The following is a 23,344-nucleotide window of genomic DNA, read 5'->3' as shown; positions in this document are numbered from 1 at the left end:
AAATAACACAACATAAGATGTTTGCTGTAAAAGCAACATACATTGAAAGTACAGACTACTTTAATATGTATTTTCCCTTTAAAATCTTAATATAATCATATTATATTACAAATGAATTTACATGCTTTTCACGTATAATTTCCTTCTAGTCCTATGAGATCGACCAAAAATCATCCCGCGATTGACGCGTTGGACATGTCTGCACTAGGGGAAGGCTGAAGGAGGTCTCTTGATTGGAGTGGAAAACCCAACTATCAGAAAGAACTGGTAAGGCCAGCAGAAGAAGCAGATTGAGGAATGTAAGGGGCTAAAGAAGTGCGAAAGGTAGACGAATGCTCTTTTCAAAGAAACTGAGGGCATAGCTGAAAGCGGACTGTAGGTCCAGCTGGGACCAATGGTGGTGCTCTGCCACCCCCATTGGTAAATGCCAAAGGATGGCTAGGTATAGCCTGCTATCAGCAGTCAAAGAGAAGATGTCTTAAAAGTTCACATCGATATGAAGAGGTCTGCCACCTTGATATCAGCTCTTTATTAACTGGATGCCTTGTGGTAAGACAATTACAATTCAGGGACCCTCCATTCCCTGCATCTGAGGACACAGTTCCTGGTCTCCTGCTGCCAAGGAGAATGGTCAAATCTCTCAGGGCTCTAGAGCAGGGTCCATCAAATGTGAGACTGAAAGAAAGTTCCCCATTTGGAAGGCTGAGGCTGAGGCTGGTGCTCAATGATGGGTCTGGCTGGAATGAGGTGGGGTCTCTCCTGTCCCTGGCGTATGCAACAAAGGTGTCTGGAGGGTTCCCCATCATTGGTGCTTTCTCTCTGTGCTTTGAAGGGCTCAGATGGTGGATCTTCTGCTGCCATGGAGAGGAAATTAGAATCTCTCAGGGGCTCTGGTGAGGTGTCTACTGAGAGCACAAATGTAATAGGTCTCATAAGGATGAAGAATAACCTGATCACCAAGAAGAACTGGCAGACTAGAGAAGAAGCAGTTCAGGCAGAGGAATTCTTTTCTCAGAGAAACTCACGCTATGGCTGAAGCTCATATGCAGATCAAACTGGGACCAGCAGTGGGACTCTCTATACCTGTTGATAAATGACAGCGTGTGGTATTAAAAACCCTTTTTTCCATAAACTGTGAGATTTTTCTCTTGCATTGAAGGATTAAGCTGCTGGGCCCTCTGCTGCTGAAAAGCAGCATCCATCTTCTCTCAGGGGCTCTGATGAGGGAATCATGAATTATGACTGAACGAGGTCTCTTGATGTGGGTGAGTAGCCTCACCATCAAGACGAAGAAATGATCTGACCATAATTACAAGCTTGCCAGGAACAAGAATGCTCTTCAAGGAAACTGAGGGCAGCCAAGACAAGTGATGAGGGCTCAACCATCTATTGGTAAAGGATGGGGCACCTAGGCTACCTTGCTGTGAGAGTCCAAGTGAACACTGTGTCAATGCCAGACTTGGGTGGGAAAATTTAAGAGCTCTGACTCTGGAAAGAACCAACGAATCTTACATGGACCTCAGGCTGGAGAGTTCTGGCTCTAGCTAAGGTCAAGACTCTTTAAAGAAGTTGAGCAACAATGGCCAGTCTACAATGATTCCAGCAGTGGTCTGAGTGCTCACAGTGACTGGAAGTTCCCCCACATGTGAACCTCTTATCCACTCAGTTTTCAAGTGGCTGCATTTCAAGAATTTTCCAACCAAAATTCCACATGTATTTTGTGTTTCTCCCTTCTGGACTATACTCTCATCTCATTATAACCTCTTGATTTTACTACACTACTGAATTAAATATTTAAATGTGTAAGTATTATAACAAAAAATACCAGATCTAGACTTTTAGAGTTTTGTCAATTGTGATAAAGAGTGTTATTATTTTTAATCAATGGAATTTGATTACTGTTCATTTCACCATTATGTAAGAACTGGGATTGTTCTGTGGTTTAGTTTAGATGCAAGAGTCGAGTTACAAACCTGACTCCAATGAATGCCTGGAGACTTTCTACACCTTGGTATCCTCATGGGGGATAATAAGATCTCTTCTTTCTCTGGGGTGGTGATATCAGCTTGAGGTGGAGGACCCAAAGGTGGTACAGGATGATACACATAGTTAATGCAGAGAGCTACAATTGGTACAGACCAACAATCAACCCATCCATTGCTGAAAGGTAAATTAAATGAAAGTAATCATCAGGAATTTACTAGATCACCATGGAATACCATCTATTCTAGTCATATAAGGGACAGATCAAACTGACAAGTGCCTTCTCCTATATCATCACCAGTCACATTTGCTCCAGTATCAGGGCTAGCTGGCCCACTACACATGTATCACAAAACAATATTTAAATCTTTCAGTCTTCAAATGCATCTTATTCTTTTGGGTCACCTTTCATCTTTTCTTGGTGCACACTTTGAAGCTCATTCTTTCAATATATTTCTTCCACATTTGCTCTAAAGTAATGAGTAAAATATAATTACAAAGTATGTAATCCTGTCATTGTCAATTAAGTTCCTTTGTGGGCAAAAGGTGTGGAACTTGCTGTATTTCTAATGAGAAGCATTTCATATGATAGTCTCCATGCTGGATAAAGTAAAGTACATGGAATTACATTAAATTCCAGCAGACTTCACACATTCATATAGCTAACTTACTATTATAATAAACAAGAGTAAAACATTGTAATGCACATCACAGATTACACATACAGTTAAAGACAAAGAGCACTGGCAGTTGAGCGAATATGAAATGCATGTTTGACAGGAAATACTGGACTACTAACAATGCTATACTACATGTGTCTGGAGGGCCTGCAATAAATCATAAATAATTTCTGTAAGAATTTCCTACAAATTCTACATGAATCTAAATGTCATAAGCCTTCTCAGAACTTCTTGTATATTACTAAAATTATTATCCTAGCATCGAATGGAAAGGAATGAGGTTAAGTACAAAAAGCTACCAACTGGAATTTGAACCAAAAGCCTCCCATTAAAAACCATGCACTGCACCCCAATTCTTCAGTTTGCAAAATACAACAATACTCCATCAGCCTTATTTACTCATATTAAAGCTGGTGCTTTAAATCTAAAGATTCAAAATACAATAATCAAAAGATATAGTTGAAATGATTACTAATTACATAAAAGTCTTACCTCCTTTGGCAGACATTCCTCCATTTTCTGGACCCATCATTTCTCTGACGCAAATTAACATCATGCCCAAGTAGCTTAGCATTTTCATCAAGAGCCAATAGTATACTACGACTCGTACAAATTTCTGGCAAATATAGCACTAAGTCAACACTTTCCCCCTGAAAGTCAAATGTCAAACATGCATTAACAGCACAGAGTAAATGGGTTTCATTCAAAGTGTAGGATTAATAAGGGGTTAATTAAAGGGGAAGCGCAATAGATCATTGTTGGTCATGGTGCAGGGGCCAGATTGTAGGCTCACCCCTCATACATACATACATACATACATACATACATATACGTAGGTAGGCTGAAAAGTAGTGCACACATGCTTGTAGAGCACGAATGAAATGACCTTCAGAAGCGTGCCAGGTGGCATGTGGAACTAACATTCCCCCTCAATACGCATGCGCAGGTTTGAGGTCCTTGCGTTCATCCAGTGTATTTCGAGAAGCGGAAGTATGGAGACATGTTCTAGTGCTATGTCAACGCGAGTTAAACAGCGTGCTGTTATAGAATGTTTAACTGCTGAAAAAGTGACTCCTACTGAGATTCATCGTCGTTTAAAGGCGGTTTATGGTGACGATGCTGTTGATAGGTCTACTGTAAATCGATGGGCAATAAAATTTCATGGTTGCGAGCCTGGAAAAGCCATAACTGTTGATGAAACACGCAACGGACGTCCGATCACTGCCACAGACGATAATCATTGCAAACTCGTCGACGATTTGTNATTTGATTCAAAATGACCGGCGAATCACTCAAAAGCGTATCGCAAACCATATTGGAATATCCCAGGAACGTGTTGGCTTCATTATTGAACAATTGGGATACCGTAAAATCTGTGCACGATGGGTACCACGCCGTCTCACAGACGAGAACAAACAGCATCAATTGAAATGCTGCGAGCAACTTTTGCAGCACTACCGTGACGAAGGAGACGACTTTCTTTTGAATATTGTGACGGGGGACGAGTCATGGGTCCATCGTTACGACCAGGAAGAGAAAAGACAGAGCGCTGAATATTGACATCCGTCTTCTCCTCAGGCAAAAAAGTTCAAAACACAACCATCCACCAAAAAACTTCTTTTGACTGTGTTTTGGGATGCTCACCGAGTTTATGTGACCAATTTTCTGGAACGAGGGGCAACGGTAAATTCTTCTCAGTACATAAAGACTCTAAAACACCTCCGGCGTCAAGTTTGTTGTGTTAGAGGCAGCCTGGCGCCACTAATCTTGCAACATGACAATGCTCGTCCACACACCTCATGCGCAACTGAAGAGGCTCTGCGAAACCTGAAGTTTGAACCGATTCCACACCCTCCTTATTCCCCCGATCTTGCGCCTTGCGATTTTTATTTTTTTCCTCTACTCAAGAGAGACCTCAAGGGTAATCATTACACCTCGGATGATGAGGTGAAGGCAGCTGTCAAGTCCTGGATTCGAGAAAAGTCTGAGGAGTTTTTCAGTGACGGAATGAAAAAACTTGTTACACGTTGGGAGAAATGTGTTAGCCTTAACGGTGACTACGTTGAAAAATAAATATATGCTTTTGAAACTTAAGAATTGTACTTTAATGTACTTTTTGCCTGATCTTGCTATTTGTTTTTGTTCGCGCTCTAGAAGCATGTGTGCATTACTTTTCAGCCTACCCACGTACATATACATACAAATGGGTTTCAGGATCTTTTCAAATCTAAAATTATGGATATTACCTGTATCCAGAATCTCAGTGGAACTGTTGAAGGTAAGAAGTCACAAAATGGCAAATCAAAAGAGAGATCAAACAAATCTCCACAAAATGCAATGTGGGAATTCTCTTGGTTTTGTGATGAGCAGTCAATCCAATTATATTCATTGCACAGAGTAATAAGCTCAAATTCCTTCATTATAACAGTTATTACCCATGTATAGGGCACAAAGTAGAGGAGATCTGGCCTTGACTTGCTTGCCCAGTCATTCACCAAATCTGAAACAGACGTAACCTAGATCAGGATTTTAGCAAGCAATATGACTGAATCTTATGGTAAATCAATCAACAGTAACCTATGCCTGTGAAACCTGGACACTTAAAGAAGCCATTAAACATAGACTTTTAGTCTTTGAAAGGAAAATTCTAAGAAAGATATTCGGGCCATCAAGAAATTATGATGGCTCCTGGGGAATTAAAACAAATAATGAACTAGTTAATCTAATAAAAGGAAGGAACACAGTTAACTTCAACAAAGCCCAAAGAATAAGTTGGCTTGGACACACCTCAAGGATGGAGGCTGGACGAAAAGTTGAAAGAATATATGACTGGCAGCCACACACTATAAGAAAGAAAAGCCGACCTAAGATCAGATGGAAAGATGACATATGGGAAGATCTAAAGGATTTAGGAATTTATAACTGGACAACTGGCACGCATGACAGAAGTAGTTGGAAGGAAACTATTGAGCAGGCCAAAGCGTTCAAGAAAAGAATATGTCGAGCCAGAAGAAGAAGAAGAAGAAGATGTCGAGCCTTGAGGAGGAGGAGGAGGAGGAGGACGAGGAGAAGGAGGAGGAGAAGGAGAAGAAGAAGAAGACTGAATCTTACCTCATACTTCAAACAGTCTATGCATTATGTAAGGTGAACATTTGAGGGGTTCTGTTTTGGCCTATTGCAGTTGCATTAACAAAAAATAATATCATGGCCAGACACGTCAGTACTAAGACCTGCTACACTGTTTTAAAATACTCATGACTTCTTGATCACATACGGAAGATACATACCTTGGAAGAACCATTTGTGGGCATATATGAGATTTACAGTAGCTTTACATCCTGTGAGGTTTAAAACCCACTCCTGATGATCATTCCATCTGATGGGATAGTGACATTTGACAGTGAACTCCAGTGTTTCACTTTCAACTAGTGACCGATACTGCAAACTGGTTGTTGCTTCCAGATGCAGTAACTGGCCAGTGATCTTGGTCACATAACCATCTTGACAAACAACCCATGGCATTGTTACCTCCAAGTACGACCCAGGTCCAACATTGATATGGACAGCATTTGTTTCCTGAAAAGTAAGTAATTAATGGTAGATCAATGACTTTCCAAAAATTGTATGGATATGGTTGAGTCACTAGACCACAATGAAGTTCATTTGTTTATAAAAAATGGATTCAATATACTGAAAGAAAAATATGTTAATTTTGTGCAAACTATAACAAAGTCAGACTAAAACTACATCATCAAACGACTAGAAAATCAATCACTCCATAAGAGCCAAGAAATATTAATTATTAATGAACTGAGAAACATAGGCTAGCCTTGCACAGAAATTAGATAATACAAACAATTTAGCCTTCTAATATGGGCAGAACTTTAAGAAAGAATATATAAAATATACAGATACTAGCTGTAATGCATATCCTTCCTTTAGAGGATATATATGGTTGGATATGAAACTATTTTGAAAGATCAATGCAAAGACACTGCACGTATTTTCTTACATACACTTGACCTTGACTACATTACCCTGGAAACAAAATCACTTTTGCACAATGGGCCACTGCTGGTTGCTCAACACTGAACAAAAATAAAATCTGTCTGACCAGTAAAACTGGTTTTGAGAGAATTCACATTTTGTGTTCAGGCCTCTAGTGTATGCACCATTATTTTCTTAAATATTCCACTTATGCAGTTTTATTTAGACATATGCTATCCACTAATTTCTAAAACTTAATCAAAACTGTAAGACCCAATTTTGAGCAAATTGCCATTTTAACTTTAGAGGCCCATCTGAAGGGTCCATACTTTTGGAAATGGGATGTTTAGATTCACTCAGCTTTGAGCTAGGATGGATAAATTCTTAAATACCAAACATGAATCAAATCCAACCAACCATTCAGGCATAAGGATACAGATATACAAACATACAGACACCATTTCAATAACCACTTATTTCTATTCAGGAGGACTGAAAATGTGAAAATCTGACAAAATCTCAAGAACAAATTTTTTCACCATCATGAAACTCTTTCATCAATACTATGCATATGTGGAAGTAAAAAAGAACAGTCAGAGCCAATCTCATACATAACTACATAAAGAACTATATTAATGAGAAAATTAAACAGAAATACATACTTACTTTATTTTTAGAAAACAGAATGTCTACAGTGGCCTCATTCAGAGTACTCAGACGAATATCAAATGAAGTAGCAGATCGTTTCTCTCCTGGTTGTGGAGCTTTAGTTACCTGAGGGAAAAGGGTAGCATAACAACAACAACAACAACAACAACAATAATAACTGGCAACACAGACCTTTTTTAGCCATATTCTTCCTTAGAAGATTCTGCCAGACTTGTCTATCCATTGATAATTAAACCGCTACTTTCAATTTTGCAACAGTAATTTTTTTACAGAGCATGGTCATCAACCTTGAATTCAACCCCCAACCTGGATGACCAGGTCTCTGCATTTATGTTCCCCAGTGACACGATGTCCCAGTGTCCCCCCAGACACATGGGTTCCCTTTTCATCCCCTTCTACAAATTGCAGGGCTATCCACTGGGATGTATGGGGTAACAGCATATATTATTTCCAATATCACAAAAAAGTAGGTGAAGAATCAAGTATTCACACTGGTTACAAATCTTTAAAAATAAAATCCGAATTTTGTAACATCAACATTACAAAGTGGGGCACGTGGTGTGTAGCTGGTTGAGACACTATGCTACAAGCCGGAAGGTCGAGGCTTTGATTTCCAATGAGGCCATTGGATTTTTAAATTTACCTAAGCATTCCAGCCACAATATGGCCCTGCTGTCAACTCAGCCTCTAACAGAAATGAGTACCAGGAACCTTTCTGGGGGGTTAAGGGTGGCTGGTGTGTAAGGCTGACAACCTTACTGTCATCTGTGAGCTGACTGTCTAGAAAGTGTGGGGATCTTGATGTCTCATAAGCCTATGGACACAAGTGGTAGATCATGATGAGACATATACTTTATTCTACATACCAACTGGATATACAGTGTACTGGGAAAAATGATGTGAGCTCTGCATAAAGTACAAATCACATCAGGCAGCAGTACACAATGCTTTCAAATAGTTTTGGATCATTGTGGTCCTCATTTGTGAAGACAACTCTGTGTATACATGAAGAGACGACACCAGTCTGTGTCTATTCAGATTTGTTCCAGTAACCTTAGAGCACAGAGAATGTGTAAGCTGCATGGATACAAAGAAAACACTGTTGCTGTATTATTAAGTGATGTCACTGCCTAAGCAAAAGTGTGTTTACCGAGCCACTGCCTAGAAATGGGTTGCATAATCCCATTGTTCTGTTGGTGTTGGCGTGTATTATTTTGAAATGGCTGTTTCTGTGGCTCAAATGTTTTTGCATGGCGCAATAAGCCACAATAGTTTTCCTTTCCACATAACAAATTCTTAATCGATTTGGAACAACATTATATGCTGACATTTTTTATTAAGTTTGCTATTTATCGTTTTCAGTATCAAGACTATACAGCATCAATGACAGGATTATTACTGAATACTAAGCAGTTGGTAAAATGATAACTGGCAGAGGAAACTGAATAACTCATATAGTATTATAAATCCCAAGAGAAAACCTGTCCCAGTGCTGCTTTGCCCACCACAAATCCCATATAACCTGATCTGGGAATGAACCTAGGCCACTGCCGTGCAAAGCCATCCATAAATGACATACTATAAAGGTACATCATGGGAAATCACATACAATATCTTTTCTCATGCAAATACATAATTTCCCTTTTGTCAATAAAACTGCTAGTCAGGTTCCTGACAAAGACAATAGACTTCAGTTCAGCACATCATGTCTGCAGACTTTCTGATGGTTTTCACTCTTTAACATAAGTTTTAATGGTAGAATATTAAAGCCACAGTCTTAACCTGTGGGTCCCCATTTCACATTAGTGACCAATGGTGGTTTTGATCTGTCACGAAGTTTTCTGATACAGTCCAACTTTCCAGATAAAAGTATGTGTGTAGTCTGTTACTGCTATGATATAGCCCAGAATTAAATTCTGCTGCTGTCTTTTGGTGCAGACCACCTCAATTTCATAATTCATTGAAATCTGTACTATAACTCTAGAGTAGTAACATACAGATTAACCTTTTGCCAATTCCATTTAAAATGTTAGTGCATAGCGCCAACAGCCAAGTTTTCTGGACATCAAAATCTTAAATGACTCTTCACTATAAGTTACTAAGTTTGAAGGGGCATGTATCTTTCAAGTTTACTACATTCTGATGCATTGGAAGGAGAAAAGGAATAATGTCATCTCATAACATGCACTCAATTCCTCCCCCCCCCCCAAAAAAAGAAACATGATTGCATACTATAATGAAACAAATGTTATGTTGTAGCAGTTAGCACATTTTACATTGTCGTATAGGAGGCTGAGGTTCTTGGAGGGCTGGAGAGCCAAGGATCTAAATATTCAGGAGATCCTTGATTCACATCTTGGATCCACTTTGAAAGGATTAAGTATGGCAATTGACATATATACTTGATTACTATGCAGAGTATAACTATGCTACTAACATAAATTACCTTTATCTATATTACCTTTAATGGTTGAAAGTCAGTGGGAAAGAAGAACCTGAAAAGGTGATCTCGCTGTCGATCTGCCCATGGTCCATAGCTGAAATCTGTTCCCTTTCCACACTGTAAAATTTAGAGATATTTCTATAGTACAAAAAGAACAGTAAAATTAAGAGCTTATCAACACTGATTAGCACTGTTTCAGTACCACTACAATGAAATCTGCGTGCACACATGCATCCATGCATGTTTGTATATGAATGTAAGAAAATATGCACTTTTATGTGTATCAATCTTCCTAGACTCTGCCTGTCCAAGGATATGAAGGTCTAACTGGGGCTCTGATCAACAGATAAGAAAACACCATTAAAACCAATGAAAGAACTATGACTATGAGAAGCACCCAATGCTTAACATATCAGGATAAACATTAGCACAGGCCACAATTATTTCCTTCCCAGTGCTGTAAAATATGATGACCCCCTCACATCATTGCATTGTTAACTAACCTCAGCAGTTTCCTTAACACTGCAACAAAGCCTCTGACCTGTGGCAAGACCTTATATTCTTCAGCCTGGAAGTCAAATATCTAATGTGTACAGAAAAATAAGGACCCAGCAGAAGGACAAGAATGCAGAATTAAAAGCGAGGATAGAAATAAGATCTTCAAGTGAAATATCCCACAAGATTAGTCATGTCAGGTGAATGGATACCTGAAATTGTATACAGAGAAATAATTTAGGTGTGAAAATGAAATTAAGACAACCCATCTTAACATAAAGAATGGGGTGGAGAGATTAGGTAATGGTGAATAAAAGAGACTAGGCATAGTTCTGATATGCATAAAAAAATTAGAGATCATAAGACAAAATAAAATGAAGTAGCTCTGGAAACAAACAACTCTTTGTGATAAAACACAGAAACAAATTCATAGTAAATCCAGAGATTCATAGAATAAATACCAGACAGCAAAATAATCTCCATCAAACTCTTGTAAATTTGAATAAATACCAAAAGGGAGTTTATTGTTTAGGATCAAAGGTCTATAATAATCTACCACAACATATTAAGGATATATCGAGTGACATTAAGAGTTTTGAGGTACAATTAAAACAATATTTATATTTACATTCTTTTTATTCATTACAGGAATATTTCTGTTATAAATCCTTTTAAGGTGCGAGTAACTGTCTTACTTTACAATTAAAAGAAGACAAGATTGTCAGTCTGTGTTCTAGTTTTTAGTTACTTATTTTAGATATACACAATCTTTATATCACTGTATACGAGTCTTTATTTCAATTTATTATACTATTAATGTATGTTATATAAAACTCATTTATGACATTGTGTTTTAACGGTTGAATTTTTAATTAATAGACTTGTATAAAACTGTACAAATTGTATAAGGTTTGCCATTACTTTTACTACTAAAATTAACTTATTTTATTATATTGTATACGTTTATCAGTATTGTATTACAAATGTGTATGCTATTGGATGACAACTGTAATTCTTAGTTGTGACTGTAACTAGGACAATCTCCACATCCGCATGAGAATGTATTCTCAACAGGATTTATGGAAGGTGAATAAATGAAATAAACCCCATAAATAATTAAACATCCACAGATGATGATAATGGTGTATACAATGAGACCATGAATGGTGATGATGACAGTGCAGTGCATTGAAAGGCGATGTGAGTTTAATATCTTTTTTCCATTGGAGTGTCAATGCAAAGTATCAAGCACTAAAGTCTTACATATGCATTTAGAACACATTTCAATGTATGAAGCTACCTTTATGTCCATGCCCCAGATGGGAGGGGCTGATTCCACAATATCTCCATTTGCAAGTTGTAACATCTCAGGTTCTGCTGGAACTAGACCTGCTTCATCCATATAGTAGTACAGCTCAATGTTATTTGATGATAGAACCACAAACCCTTCACCCATATACCTAGGTGGGTCATCTACCATCCCTGTATACTTTGGACTTGGGGCTAGAATTACTTTGAAGTTCTCTGCTTTGCATTTGGTGAAGTGCATGAAATGATCAAGTCTTGATGCAGCTGGTTTCGTTGAGTAAACAAAATGAGCTTCCTCAACATTGATTGACAGAGTTGTTGGCACAAGACGGTTACCAAAGACAACCCGACCCTGAAAATGAAAGTTAACTATGAAGTCAGTCATAGGCACTCTAACACATTCACCACCTACATTGAAATGCCCATTTAATATGTTGCTTGTCATAGCAGTCACCAGTGACCCCTGCAAACCCTTTTTACCCTGCACCACACTAGTCACTTGTGTCTGCCCTCTACTGATTCAATGTTTTCATGCCAATACAATGCATCTGATGTTTGCATGCAAGCTGTAAGGCAGAATGTCAAATGTAGGTTATGGAAACATAAGGGTCTGTGACAATACAACACTCCTCAGCATGTGACAAATCACAACAATGCAAAGTGACATATGTAGTAACATGGTATCCTAAGAAAAAAGAATATATTACTTCATGATCACTGTCAACAGGTCGAACTGCTAGAACAATCACTTTCAGAATCTAATTTCCTTATATCATACACAGATTCAAATTAATTTTTTTTATTTTATAGATGCTCTATTTCATTAAAAAACATTATGCTCATCACTATTTATGTGCATATTATATATTTTGCAATTAAAATTCTCACAAGAATGACTATGAACAGTACTATCTTCTGGAAAGTGACAGCATGTAATCTGATGTTCACCAACATTTTGGAGGAATGTACTGCCTCCACCTGCAGAGTTTAAGCATACACCAAGCCAACTCAATCTGTTGCCTGCTAGGTGTACACTTTGACCCTAAAGACAGAGGAAATATATTCCTCCAAAGCATCAGTGAACTGCCATCATAAACCATAATACACAGCATCAGATCCCAGAAGACAGCGCTCTTAATATATATTTTTCTGTAAAATTTTAGCATATTTTCATTATTTTACAATTATATATAGCTTAGTGGACTGTCTCTGTGGTATAGTGGTCAACGTTCCTGGCTACAGATCCAGAGGTCTGGGTTCGATTCCCGGCGCTACTAGATTTTTTCTGAGAAGTAGTGGGTCTGGAATGGGGTCCACTCAGCCTTGTGATGATAATTGAGGAGCTATTTCAATGAAATATCGGCTCCGGTCTAGGAAAACGAAATTAATGGCAGTGGGGATTCTTTGCGCTGACCGTGCGACACTCTATCTGCAAAAGTTGGCACTAAACTTTGCCGACAAGCACCGGTCGCTCGGTCGGTATAGTTAACTTGCGGGCTAAAATCACGGAATTTGTTTGGTTATATAGCTTACTGGTACATAATGTCTATGTGTGATCATCTTGGTGCAGACAAGATTGGGTGTTTTTGAGTTTTAAGTAAACATACAACCAGGCAATCAATCTACTTCATACATCATCCTTTATCTACTCCTATATTTTTCACTTCTCTATATTATGGAGTACAGAAGCCTCTTACCGAAGCAACATCCACCTTGATAACAGGAATTAAGTCTCTCCAACTGTGTCCCTGGGACAATGCTGATGTCTGTGGATGTCTTCTAGAACTAGATGACACTGTAGTTCTCATTTCGCCATTATCATGATCACCTGAAACCATATACACTCAATTAATGGCCACATTAACTACAACAGAGAAGAAAAGCACATTCCAATTTGGAGGTAAAATTCTACTGCTTCTAAAGCTATTCAAAAGAGAGTAACCTGCATAAATAATAAATTTTACTGCTAACAGAATTATTCAGCAGGCAAATCTCAAAATGCGTAGAGACATAAAACTTTTTTTTAGTCTGTTAAATGTACATCGTACTCACAAATATTAATTAAAAGTTACTGACCTTAAGGATACACATTTCACCTTACAGATCACTTTTATTATGGGTCACTTTTAGAAATTGGATATAATCTTATCTGGCTTCACAGAAAGTGCAGATACATTGGACCAACAGAGATCAAAACTGCCCAAAAATCTTTGATGTGAATTACCATAACACCAAATTTCATCAACATCTGTCAATTACTTTCAGAGAGAAAACTTGTTGAAAGACAGATATGAACTCCCTATCATGGAAAGAATGCATAAAAATTCAGACTACAAGTACAGGGATAAATAATCTACTGTATTTGAGTAACATGTCTGAAGATTAATTTGATTTCTATATTCTGATAAATATGGTTTCCTATAGCGACAAATTCCTTACTCTCACCTCCTCCAGAACCACTCCCAGAAGAGTCATCATCACATGGAAACATCTGAGGTTCCAGGCCAAATAATTTTTCAAGGTTACCATACATTTCACATCGATTGTACACATGTAGTTCAAATCCATTCAGCATTACAGACAGCCGTGTATCTGAATGTGACAAATCTGGGAAAAAAAAAACAGGGGAATAAATATCTGTGGGCTCACTCTGTTAAAGGGTTAAACAGTTTCAACTTCCTTCATGCACAAATTACACGTGACACAATCGCCAAAAGTTGGTTTCCATTTAACTTATTTTGTATATGTGCTCAGAGCACCTCTTCTGTCATCGTCGTCAACAACAGCAGCAACAAAAACAAAAATTTAAAATATCACCATAAACAATTATGAAATAACAAACTTTAGGAAAAAGGAAGGCTGATTTAATATATCTTCATATCTCTGGTATTTTTTTAAATAAAACTGAAGATATTGCCTTTTCAAAATTCACGTTAGATGTAAAGAACCTTAATTCATTATTTTGGTTTGTCCTTGTGTTTGTCTTCTTGCTGTTGCTGTTTGCATTTGTGCTGACTCTGTAATTGGCCACTGGCTGTTGCACTCAGAATGTCAATATATAAAGAACTGAATTGTTATGGCGGCAGCGGTGCTGCTGCTGTATCCATCCATATGTAGAGAAAATTAATCCTTCCTTCCTTCCCCTAAGAGCTACAGCTCAGGGCGAGGTCTGGTCTCCTGAACAATCTGCCTCCATTCTTCTCTATTCTTCATCTTTCCTCCCCATCCTTTCACTTTCATTTTATGGAGAACATCATGTACATCCTCCAAACATCTTAGCTCCTTCACTGATATTAATTTCCCTTCAATCCAGCCATCCGTCCAAGGCTGATTATCTGGTTTCTGAACAATTTAGTTTTTACAGTGTGAGGTTGTTAGCCTCATGCCAAAGCCAAAACCTGGAGGACCAGGGTGTCCTCTTCATCTGGCTCCTACCCTTTGATCTGTCCAGCATGGGTGACCTTACCAGTAGCTATGCTACCACTGGCACAGCTCTCTGAGTCTCATGAGCATTCAAATATCACTACCACGAAAAGGAGACACCATTGGTAGGGAGACAAAATTAATGGGGGTCATAATTGTGGATTCTGACATACCAAATTAAATGCTGATCTTACATTCTTGATTCATCAGGTATTGGATAAAAAAAGGGAAATACACTGGTCAGTGCATCACCTATTTATGAACTTTAATAGATCCCCACTCAGGAGAGAAGTACTGTGTTGTATTCTTACTGAATGAAATTACACTAATTAAAATGTGTTTAAACAGTAGTAGTAATTAAGTCTGTACATACAGACATTTGTCTAATGCAGGGATTCTCAAATTTTCTGAGAGCATGAAGCCATAAAATAATACATAAATTTATTAGCCCCACCCCCTTCTCCACTGATGAGAGAAAAGTGAAGTTTCACACACTGATACAGGTCCCTATCAGGTTGTTCAGGTTGCACAGCAACAAGGGACATAAGCAGATTTACAACCTCTCTACACCTACAGTACAATGATAAAAGAATTCACAAAATGTTCCACTGTATGCAATTATATTTTCTGAAAGCTCTTGTATTAAATCTTATTGATGTGCTGAACTGTGAGTGGATACATTTAAAATCACTGACAAATTGGAAGGCTGAGCATGGGATAGGCAGGCCATACAGCAAAAACAGGAGAAATTAGAAGTGCATTCAAGACTACATTCAGAAGACTTGAAGAGAAGAATCAAATGGGTTCACAGCCTTACATGCTGTATGTGAGACTGTGAAACCATCTGATACTAAATGAAGTGGAGCAGGATGCCACAGTATAATATACTGAAGAGAAGAAACCATTTGGGAGGCTTATGTGCAAATGGATGGCATTAAAATGGAACTTAAAAAGACATAGGGTTTGAAGATGTGGAGTGGATTCAACCAGTTCATGACAGGGTCCAGTTGTAGGCTCTTAGAAAATCTCTCAATTAGCTGATTGTCTTTCAGCTTCTCATGTACTCAGCTCCATGGAGTTAGGTTGGTTAGTTATGGTAAGGAACACGTACATGAAAAATGCAAGTTATTTTACAAAGAGAACTTTGTGACTTATACAGCTGCTACAGCAGTTAAATCAACAAGGTTGAAATGTACATGTAACACAAACAGGAGAAACAAGAAATACACAGAGAATTTTGAGGATAAATTTCTTTGAAATATAAAATAGCATTAACAAGAACCTATGGGAAAGAGTTACAATATGATGAACTGAACTGGCTCAGGATCATGTCCAGTGTCAGATGTCAGACATCAGCATCAGGGGTGGTTAATCTGCGGATTCTATTACCAGAGTGTGGGTGGGTGAGTGAGTGAGATACCATGAATTAATCTTAAGACAAACTATGAGACTAAATAATTGATGCTGAATGTACTGTTGAAGGTAAATTTACTGTGAAGCAAGACCACCTGACTAGTTAAAATGTGAGGCCAGCTTCCTTATAATTCTACTATACATATGAACCTTATATTGTGGTCAGTCTTACCTTCAGACACATCTTTTGGCACATAAGCTCTCCACCAACGAAAGATCAACCATCCATCTTGAACTCTAACGGTATAATCATAGGATATATATACTACATCTCGAAACATTATCTTCCCAGAGAGCACATTGCAGGTTAAGGACCCTACAATAAATTAAAAAAGAATATCATTGGTAGACAGTTATGAAACAGTACAAGATGATTCACTTCAGAGGACGTGCCAAATTGATAATTATAAATCACGCAATAATTTACTAATGAAAGTGAAACATGACCAAGTACATACCTTCGTAGACAGAGAAAACTGGGTTACTGATGATACTGAAGTCAGTTTTACCTCTCTCTGGACATACAGCCTGATACAACACACTATGTTCACAAATACTGCAGTCGGTGTGGCAGGAGGGATTACAGCAATTGCAGAAATCATACAAACCAGGCAGACACTAGGTCACTGTCGCAAAGTACACAATGTTGCCAAGTTCTGTTTTCATTGGCAAATTACTGAATAATTTATAATTATTAATTCACGGCCTCCTCTTAGTGAATCACCCTGCACAATACACTTACATAATTCATGCTTTTTATTCTTATACAGCCTATGAGTTATATTATTTTAAAATCCATTCATTTAACTCTGTAACTGGTAGACTACTTATTTGAATATGAATTTGAATTTATTTACAGTCCGTAAATCCAATTACTGGTTGACACCATAGGTAAATGGTAAAAAAGGTAAAGTTGTCCTTGTGCTTAACTAATTAAGCACTATGCCATGAAGGCATATGGGGGAGTGGATATATACATCCACAGTTTCTTGACCTTGGCACTAGTTCGAGGCGAGTGGTCAGCTTCACGCACTGGCTGCTTTACTCCCGGGGAAAGAGACCCTGGTAGCCTTTGGATAGGAGGTTGGTTGGACCCCAGAGCCGGTCTAAATGACTTGGAGAAGAGAAAATTCTTGACCATACCAAGATTTGAACTCCGACTCCTCGGTTGTCCAGCCTGTAGCCAGTCGCTATATTGACTGTGCTATCCCAGCTCATGTGTGTGTGTGTGTGTGTGGGGGGGGGGGGGACATCATAGGACATGGAACAAGTCCAGTACAAATACAAATACATTATATCTGTACAACAGTAGTTTTGCTTTAAAAGTTTATAAGTAAATGGATAATCATCGTGAATGTACGATAACCATACTTATAATTGAACGTTTTTATATGTTGGATTTGTTGTATATGTTAAAGCTATATGACCAAAATATTCTGTTATGTTTGACGGAAACTTTTATCTAAAATGTTTATTTTAAATAATAATTTTGAATATATTGTGCAAGAGAGTAATTGTATTATGATGTAAACAAACACTGTCATATATTATAAGTCTTTTTGACAATTGCTTGATAGAATTAGCAAGATAAATTGACACAATTCTGTATCTAAGGCTTTAGCCTACTATAGATGTAATGGAATAAGGAAGAAATAATAATAATAATTCACAGACCTCAGCCATAAACTTGATGATTCCATTCTATCACTGTTCAAGGCTCTGTTCATTACACATGTAAATGTATGAAACTTACCTACATGCATGTAACCTTCACGAATATAGAAATGATTCAACAAGCGTGTTATGAAGTATCCAATAACTCTCGAGTTGTAATAAGTTATATAGATAACCCATGCCATGATTGAAACAAGAGAACAGAGCAACCAAGCAAAGTTGCTATCCATCTTAAAGTCATCGAGGTTTATGTGGCTGCCATTCATGGGTAATTGTTGAGCATCCATGTTTGAAATAGTTGTTAATTCAAAATCCATGATACAAAATTTTTTCTGTACTTTTACAGAAGCTGGTAATTTATTTCAAACCATCACTGAAACATAAATTACATATGAACAGTACACATTTCTATTAATTATACTATATTTCAAAATATGTATTTTACATTCATTTCAGGGGCTATATAATTTCTTTGAGAGTGGTTTCAAGCTGATAAGTTTTTAAATATGCTGTGGATTATGATGGTGCACTATACAACATAGAAACACATTAACTGCATTTTACACAAAACTGTAAACTTTTCAATCAGATTTCTTTTATACTTTGGTTATATTTAAGTTTATAACATAGAACACATTTAGTTAAATAGTAACAATTTTAACATCAAGGTTAAAGTGGTTAGGCTAGGTTACTTACGTGTACATTACAGTGCACACTAAAACTTCCTATTTTAAATGGCACTTTTGACTTATTGATGGCCATAGTATAGAAACGTTCCATAATGATAGTGACAAGAATTCAATACAAAGAACATGCAAATAATCTTCCGATCTATATGCAGCATATGTTAGTTGTGAATCACTCTGACAAATGGGTAGGTTTGCAAGAACTTTTCTTCAAATTATTCTTGAATTTAGGATCATGGTGTTACTAGGATTCCAGACACGGACAAATATGAAGACTATAGTCTTCTGGGATTTGAAACCATGTAGAGTGGTTAACAGGTACCAGTTTCAGAAGAACCTAGTACCTCCATTTTCAGCACATAAGAGTAAGCTGTGTAGGAAAGGGATTTCCAAATACAGGGAAGAGAAGGCAGGAACTAGGGATGCAAGCAAATCATTGGGAAATAATAACCTAGGGGAGGCTGATTTATTAATAAGCAGGAAAAAAGGATTAACAGAAACAAGAAAACTTTTTTTTTCTGAAGGGTGAGGAAAACGTTTTGGAAGTAAAGTAAATTGGAAGAAATTCAGAGGAGGAAGTACAGGGGGGAAGATTATATGGCACATAAAGGGAGGGGAAGGAAGAGAAAGATGTCCTCAAAAGAGAACTTATCAAGTGGCCCTAACAAGACAGTATGGAGAATCCCACTACGTGGCATATCCATAGCTGGAAGTTTCCTACATTCCATCACTAAGACAGAAGAGGCATCCATGATTTCTCCAAGTAGCTACCACCCTCCTTTTTCATGTCATGGATGCACCTCGATCTCTACAACCTCAGAAATACAGTCCATGATCTGGTGTACTAGGGTAGATACTATGTTTCAGGCTGATGCTGTGTTCTGCCACAGTTAATTTATCTGGATGGTACAAACTGATATGCTGATGGTGTTCTGTGATTCTTGGTCTCAAGGGAATGGCCAGCATGTCCAACAAAGACCTGACCACACTCACAAGGGACACTGCACATGACTGGTGTTTTCAGTTCTAGGTAATCCTTTACAAGCTGAAGGAAACTGGAGGCCAACAAAACACATGTGAATGGACAGTATTCTTCTAATGCAGTTGATGACTCAGCCACAAAATGGCAGAACAGCAACATCCTCCATACACAGAAACTCTTTCTGATGGATTGAGAGCCTGAAGAATCTGATGGTTATTGCAGCCTTCTATCTGAAAATTTCCTTGAGAAACACCAACTCATTATGAAGACTGTCCCAGTCACAAAGAGCTCTCGACCTATAAACTAAGGTAAAAAGTATGGCCTGCTTCTTGGGTGGGTGGGAATGTAGAGTGGCATTGAGAGGGCAGTACATAGAAGTTTTATAGTAATCAGTGGGTTTTAACCTCTTCATATCCTCATTCATATCTCCCCTTCACTATATATGAATCTTCCTTTTCCACACATCTTACTTTTCTACTCTGAAATCAGAGACAGTAAGTTCCTCCATAATGCTGGCAAAGCTCAATTACAATGTGATGGCACACACACAGAAGACAATTTTTGTGAATGGGCATAATGGACGAGCTCATATTCTCTTATAATAAATATGAGTAGACAGTTCAGATTGTTGTTGACAGCCTGTTTCTGCATTCGAGTAGCTTGTAACAGGCTTACTCACTCTGTTATCCTGTTTCTTCTTCACTTCCCTCCTTCTCACAGGTTTATGTCATCACACAGTAATAAAGCTCTACCCATCTACCAACCTCATGCTGTTACAACCCAGAGACAATTCACCAATGCAAGAACATCATACTTCACACAGGAATGCATTCTCCATAGTCATTAAGACATATGAACAATTTTGTACAGCTCTGTCATTACATACATTCTGCAACCCTTTGAAGACTTCAATTATTCTATGCAATGCATGAAGATTCATTTCATACCTTACAGGAAACACATTCAATTCAATTCAATTTTATTTCAGCCATGAATCATTATACATGATATGGGGCAAGTCAAAGATTAATATTAATACTAATACTAAATAATTATAAGTATATAATAATACAGAAATAATATGGCAATATAATAATAAATTACGTCTCTGCATTAAAGATGAACTGGTTATTGCTGTTTAGGGAAACAGTCATTTATTGTGAGAAACATATATGAAATAATAAATAAATAAATACCCTCTGTGGGAAGCCTATAAGAGTTTTGCATGTTAAAAGCAGATGTTACATATAGTGACCACTTAGATTTAAAGGGTTAATTAAGCAGATTATGATATGCTGTTCTATATGCTTCGGTAGCAATTTAAAAGTCGGGGGAGACAGTACACCTTTTTCAAATCCTTAAAAGAGCCACATGTGAACCCAGGTATCAAAGCACATATCCATAATACCTCTTCTGAGTAGAGCCACGCAAACAAAATTTTACAAACAGAAAACTTACAAGGGGAACCTTTCCATGCTTTATTTTCTTAACTTATTTAAAATTCACTTTTTGACAGTTCCAATGTAGGTTATCTAATGGTATGGCGCTGACAAACTTACTGCATTAAACGTAAACTGTGACGATGTGCTATTAATATACACATATTTTGCATTACTGCAAGGCGTTCGTTACTAACAACTTTTTCATCATATATTTTCTCCTTTTCTAAAACTGACCGCTTGCTGCCTTCTAACTTCGCTTTCATGACCCGCCCACAACCTCCACATCGCTCCTTTTCGTGTTGGACATCCCGAGCAATCGCATCGCTAAATAACCGGTGGTTGCTTTACTACGTTCGCTACGTTCGCTACTGCTTGTTAAATAGTACAGTATGCAACCGTGGTATGTAATAAAATATCCGTGAACTCTCCAAGAATGTTTTTATACGCGTACATTCTCGACTTCGAATATACAATTCAGTCAGCCATTTAACTATAGGATAAATTCACGGCTTGGGCGCCAAAGTTAATTCACATGGTCTGTATCGAGCGTTAAACAGGTCTCCTCTGTGACCAAAGGAAGTTCCGTTCACATGAAGAGTTCTGTCTTCTGCGATATAACGTCATGTAATACGATAAAAGTAGCCCGACGTTTCGGAGGAACATCGGATCCATCTGCGTGCTGCTTCTTGGCCTACACCTCGACCNAAACAACAAAGGTATGTGGGGGCAATGTGTTCCTTTGAAATAATGGGTTGATTTTCATGGGACTGAAAGACGTTACAACCCACAAGAAATTACTCTTCATAGTCATTGCTGTGAGAACCTAAAATCCAGGAGTGGGTTTTCATGTTTGGTGTGGTGACACAGTATTGTGGTGGACTGATTTGCCAACAGTTTTGAGATAGTAGAAGTTTCTGTCTTCAGGGCAATTGACAGTTCACATAGTCACCATATCCTATTGCTGGCCTGTTGTCATGCACGTTGAATGGATGAAAACAGAAGCAGAAGATGAGAACAATAAAAGGAAATGCAGTCAATATTGCAGAATCGACTTTTGCTAAAATAAAGTTCATAGCGGAACCAGTTGTCACATGTTAATGTTCTGTCAAGAGTTGTATCTGTTATCTTAGTACAAATATAGTTATCATTCCAGAAATTTTAATAGCTAGATGAATGCAATTATTACTATATGTCACAATCCAGCTGGGAATCCAAAGAGGTCGCAATGCCAAGATGCAAGTCACCTGAGGAAGTCAGCCAGCCTCCCAGGCAATAGGTGCTGGAGACCCTATTCCGAAGGGTAAAGAGGTGGTGTGAAGCTGACCACTTACCTCCATCATGTACCAAGGTTAAGAATATGTGGATCTATACTTCCACTCCTTCATACATCTCAGCATGGTGCTTGATTAATTAAGGACAGGGACTTTATAACAGTAGAAATCTTAGTGATCAAAATGGTGTTCATCTAAAGGAGCTGTCAGCTGAAAAGGTCCCTGTCACGGCCACAACTTTATCCTGAGTGATGTGCAGTCAAGGGATTCCTTCTGGTTTACTGCTGAAAGTTCTGTTGCAACATTTCCTTTATTTCAGTTTCTGTAGAACTGCCACTAAAGTCTGAGCTAGCATGGCGTCCTTTAGTCCATACCAGTGGTTCTCAATTGGGGCCATGACATATTTTGGAGGGGCCACAGGCAAAGTCAGGAAAATTGGGGGGGGGGGCATGAAAACTGTTAAGTGGACCAGGAAAATTTCACTTCTAAAATAAGATTATTAATAATATAAAAAGAGATAAAAATTCCTAATGGTCAGTACATATAACACAATAACTCAGTATCCTCGTTTTTGTATAATCTGCTTAGAAGGGACAGTACCTATTGTCTTTAAACCACAACCTTAGATCTGGGAATTACAAGTACTGATAAACAGGTACTCACCTTCTCAGAGCGGGCAGAGCCCTAATGAAATGGTTAACTGGAAAAGTGATCCTTTATTTTCCTAAATATCTTTCATTCCTGAGTTTTACCACCACCTTTTCAGTAAGTTTCAGGTGTTCTTTAGGTCAGTATTCAGAGTGTTTGGAAGAACACATTCTTTTTTGCACAAGTTCTATTATTGTGGCAGTTCCCTACTTTGGAGGTAAGTTACAAACTCTGGCTTAT

General features: G+C 38.0%; 1 protein-coding gene across 1 annotated transcript in view; it reads right to left on the bottom strand.

Moving 5' to 3' along the window:
- Positions 1 to 21,539, bottom strand: part of LOC111873092 (transmembrane protein KIAA1109) — a 169,575-nt gene extending 148,036 nt beyond the window's left edge. The window contains 12 exon segments of the mRNA XM_033754961.1: positions 1,974 to 2,160; positions 3,156 to 3,313; positions 4,910 to 5,163; positions 5,951 to 6,239; positions 7,317 to 7,424; positions 9,781 to 9,879; positions 11,558 to 11,917; positions 13,263 to 13,393; positions 14,011 to 14,172; positions 16,574 to 16,717; positions 18,155 to 18,448; positions 21,303 to 21,539. Of these exon segments, the coding sequence (XP_033610852.1) occupies positions 1,974 to 2,160; positions 3,156 to 3,313; positions 4,910 to 5,163; positions 5,951 to 6,239; positions 7,317 to 7,424; positions 9,781 to 9,879; positions 11,558 to 11,917; positions 13,263 to 13,393; positions 14,011 to 14,172; positions 16,574 to 16,717; positions 18,155 to 18,392 (2,130 nt within the window). The 5' untranslated portion in view covers positions 18,393 to 18,448; positions 21,303 to 21,539.
- Between the last annotated feature and the right edge of the window lie 1,805 nt (positions 21,540 to 23,344).

This window comes from Cryptotermes secundus, unplaced genomic scaffold (assembly GCF_002891405.2).
Source record: "Cryptotermes secundus unplaced genomic scaffold, Csec_1.0 scaffold120, whole genome shotgun sequence".
Lineage (NCBI taxonomy): Eukaryota > Metazoa > Arthropoda > Insecta > Blattodea > Kalotermitidae > Cryptotermes > Cryptotermes secundus.
The sequence above is the reverse complement of the archived record's forward strand: the minus strand, read 5'-3'. Positions and strand labels throughout refer to the sequence as shown.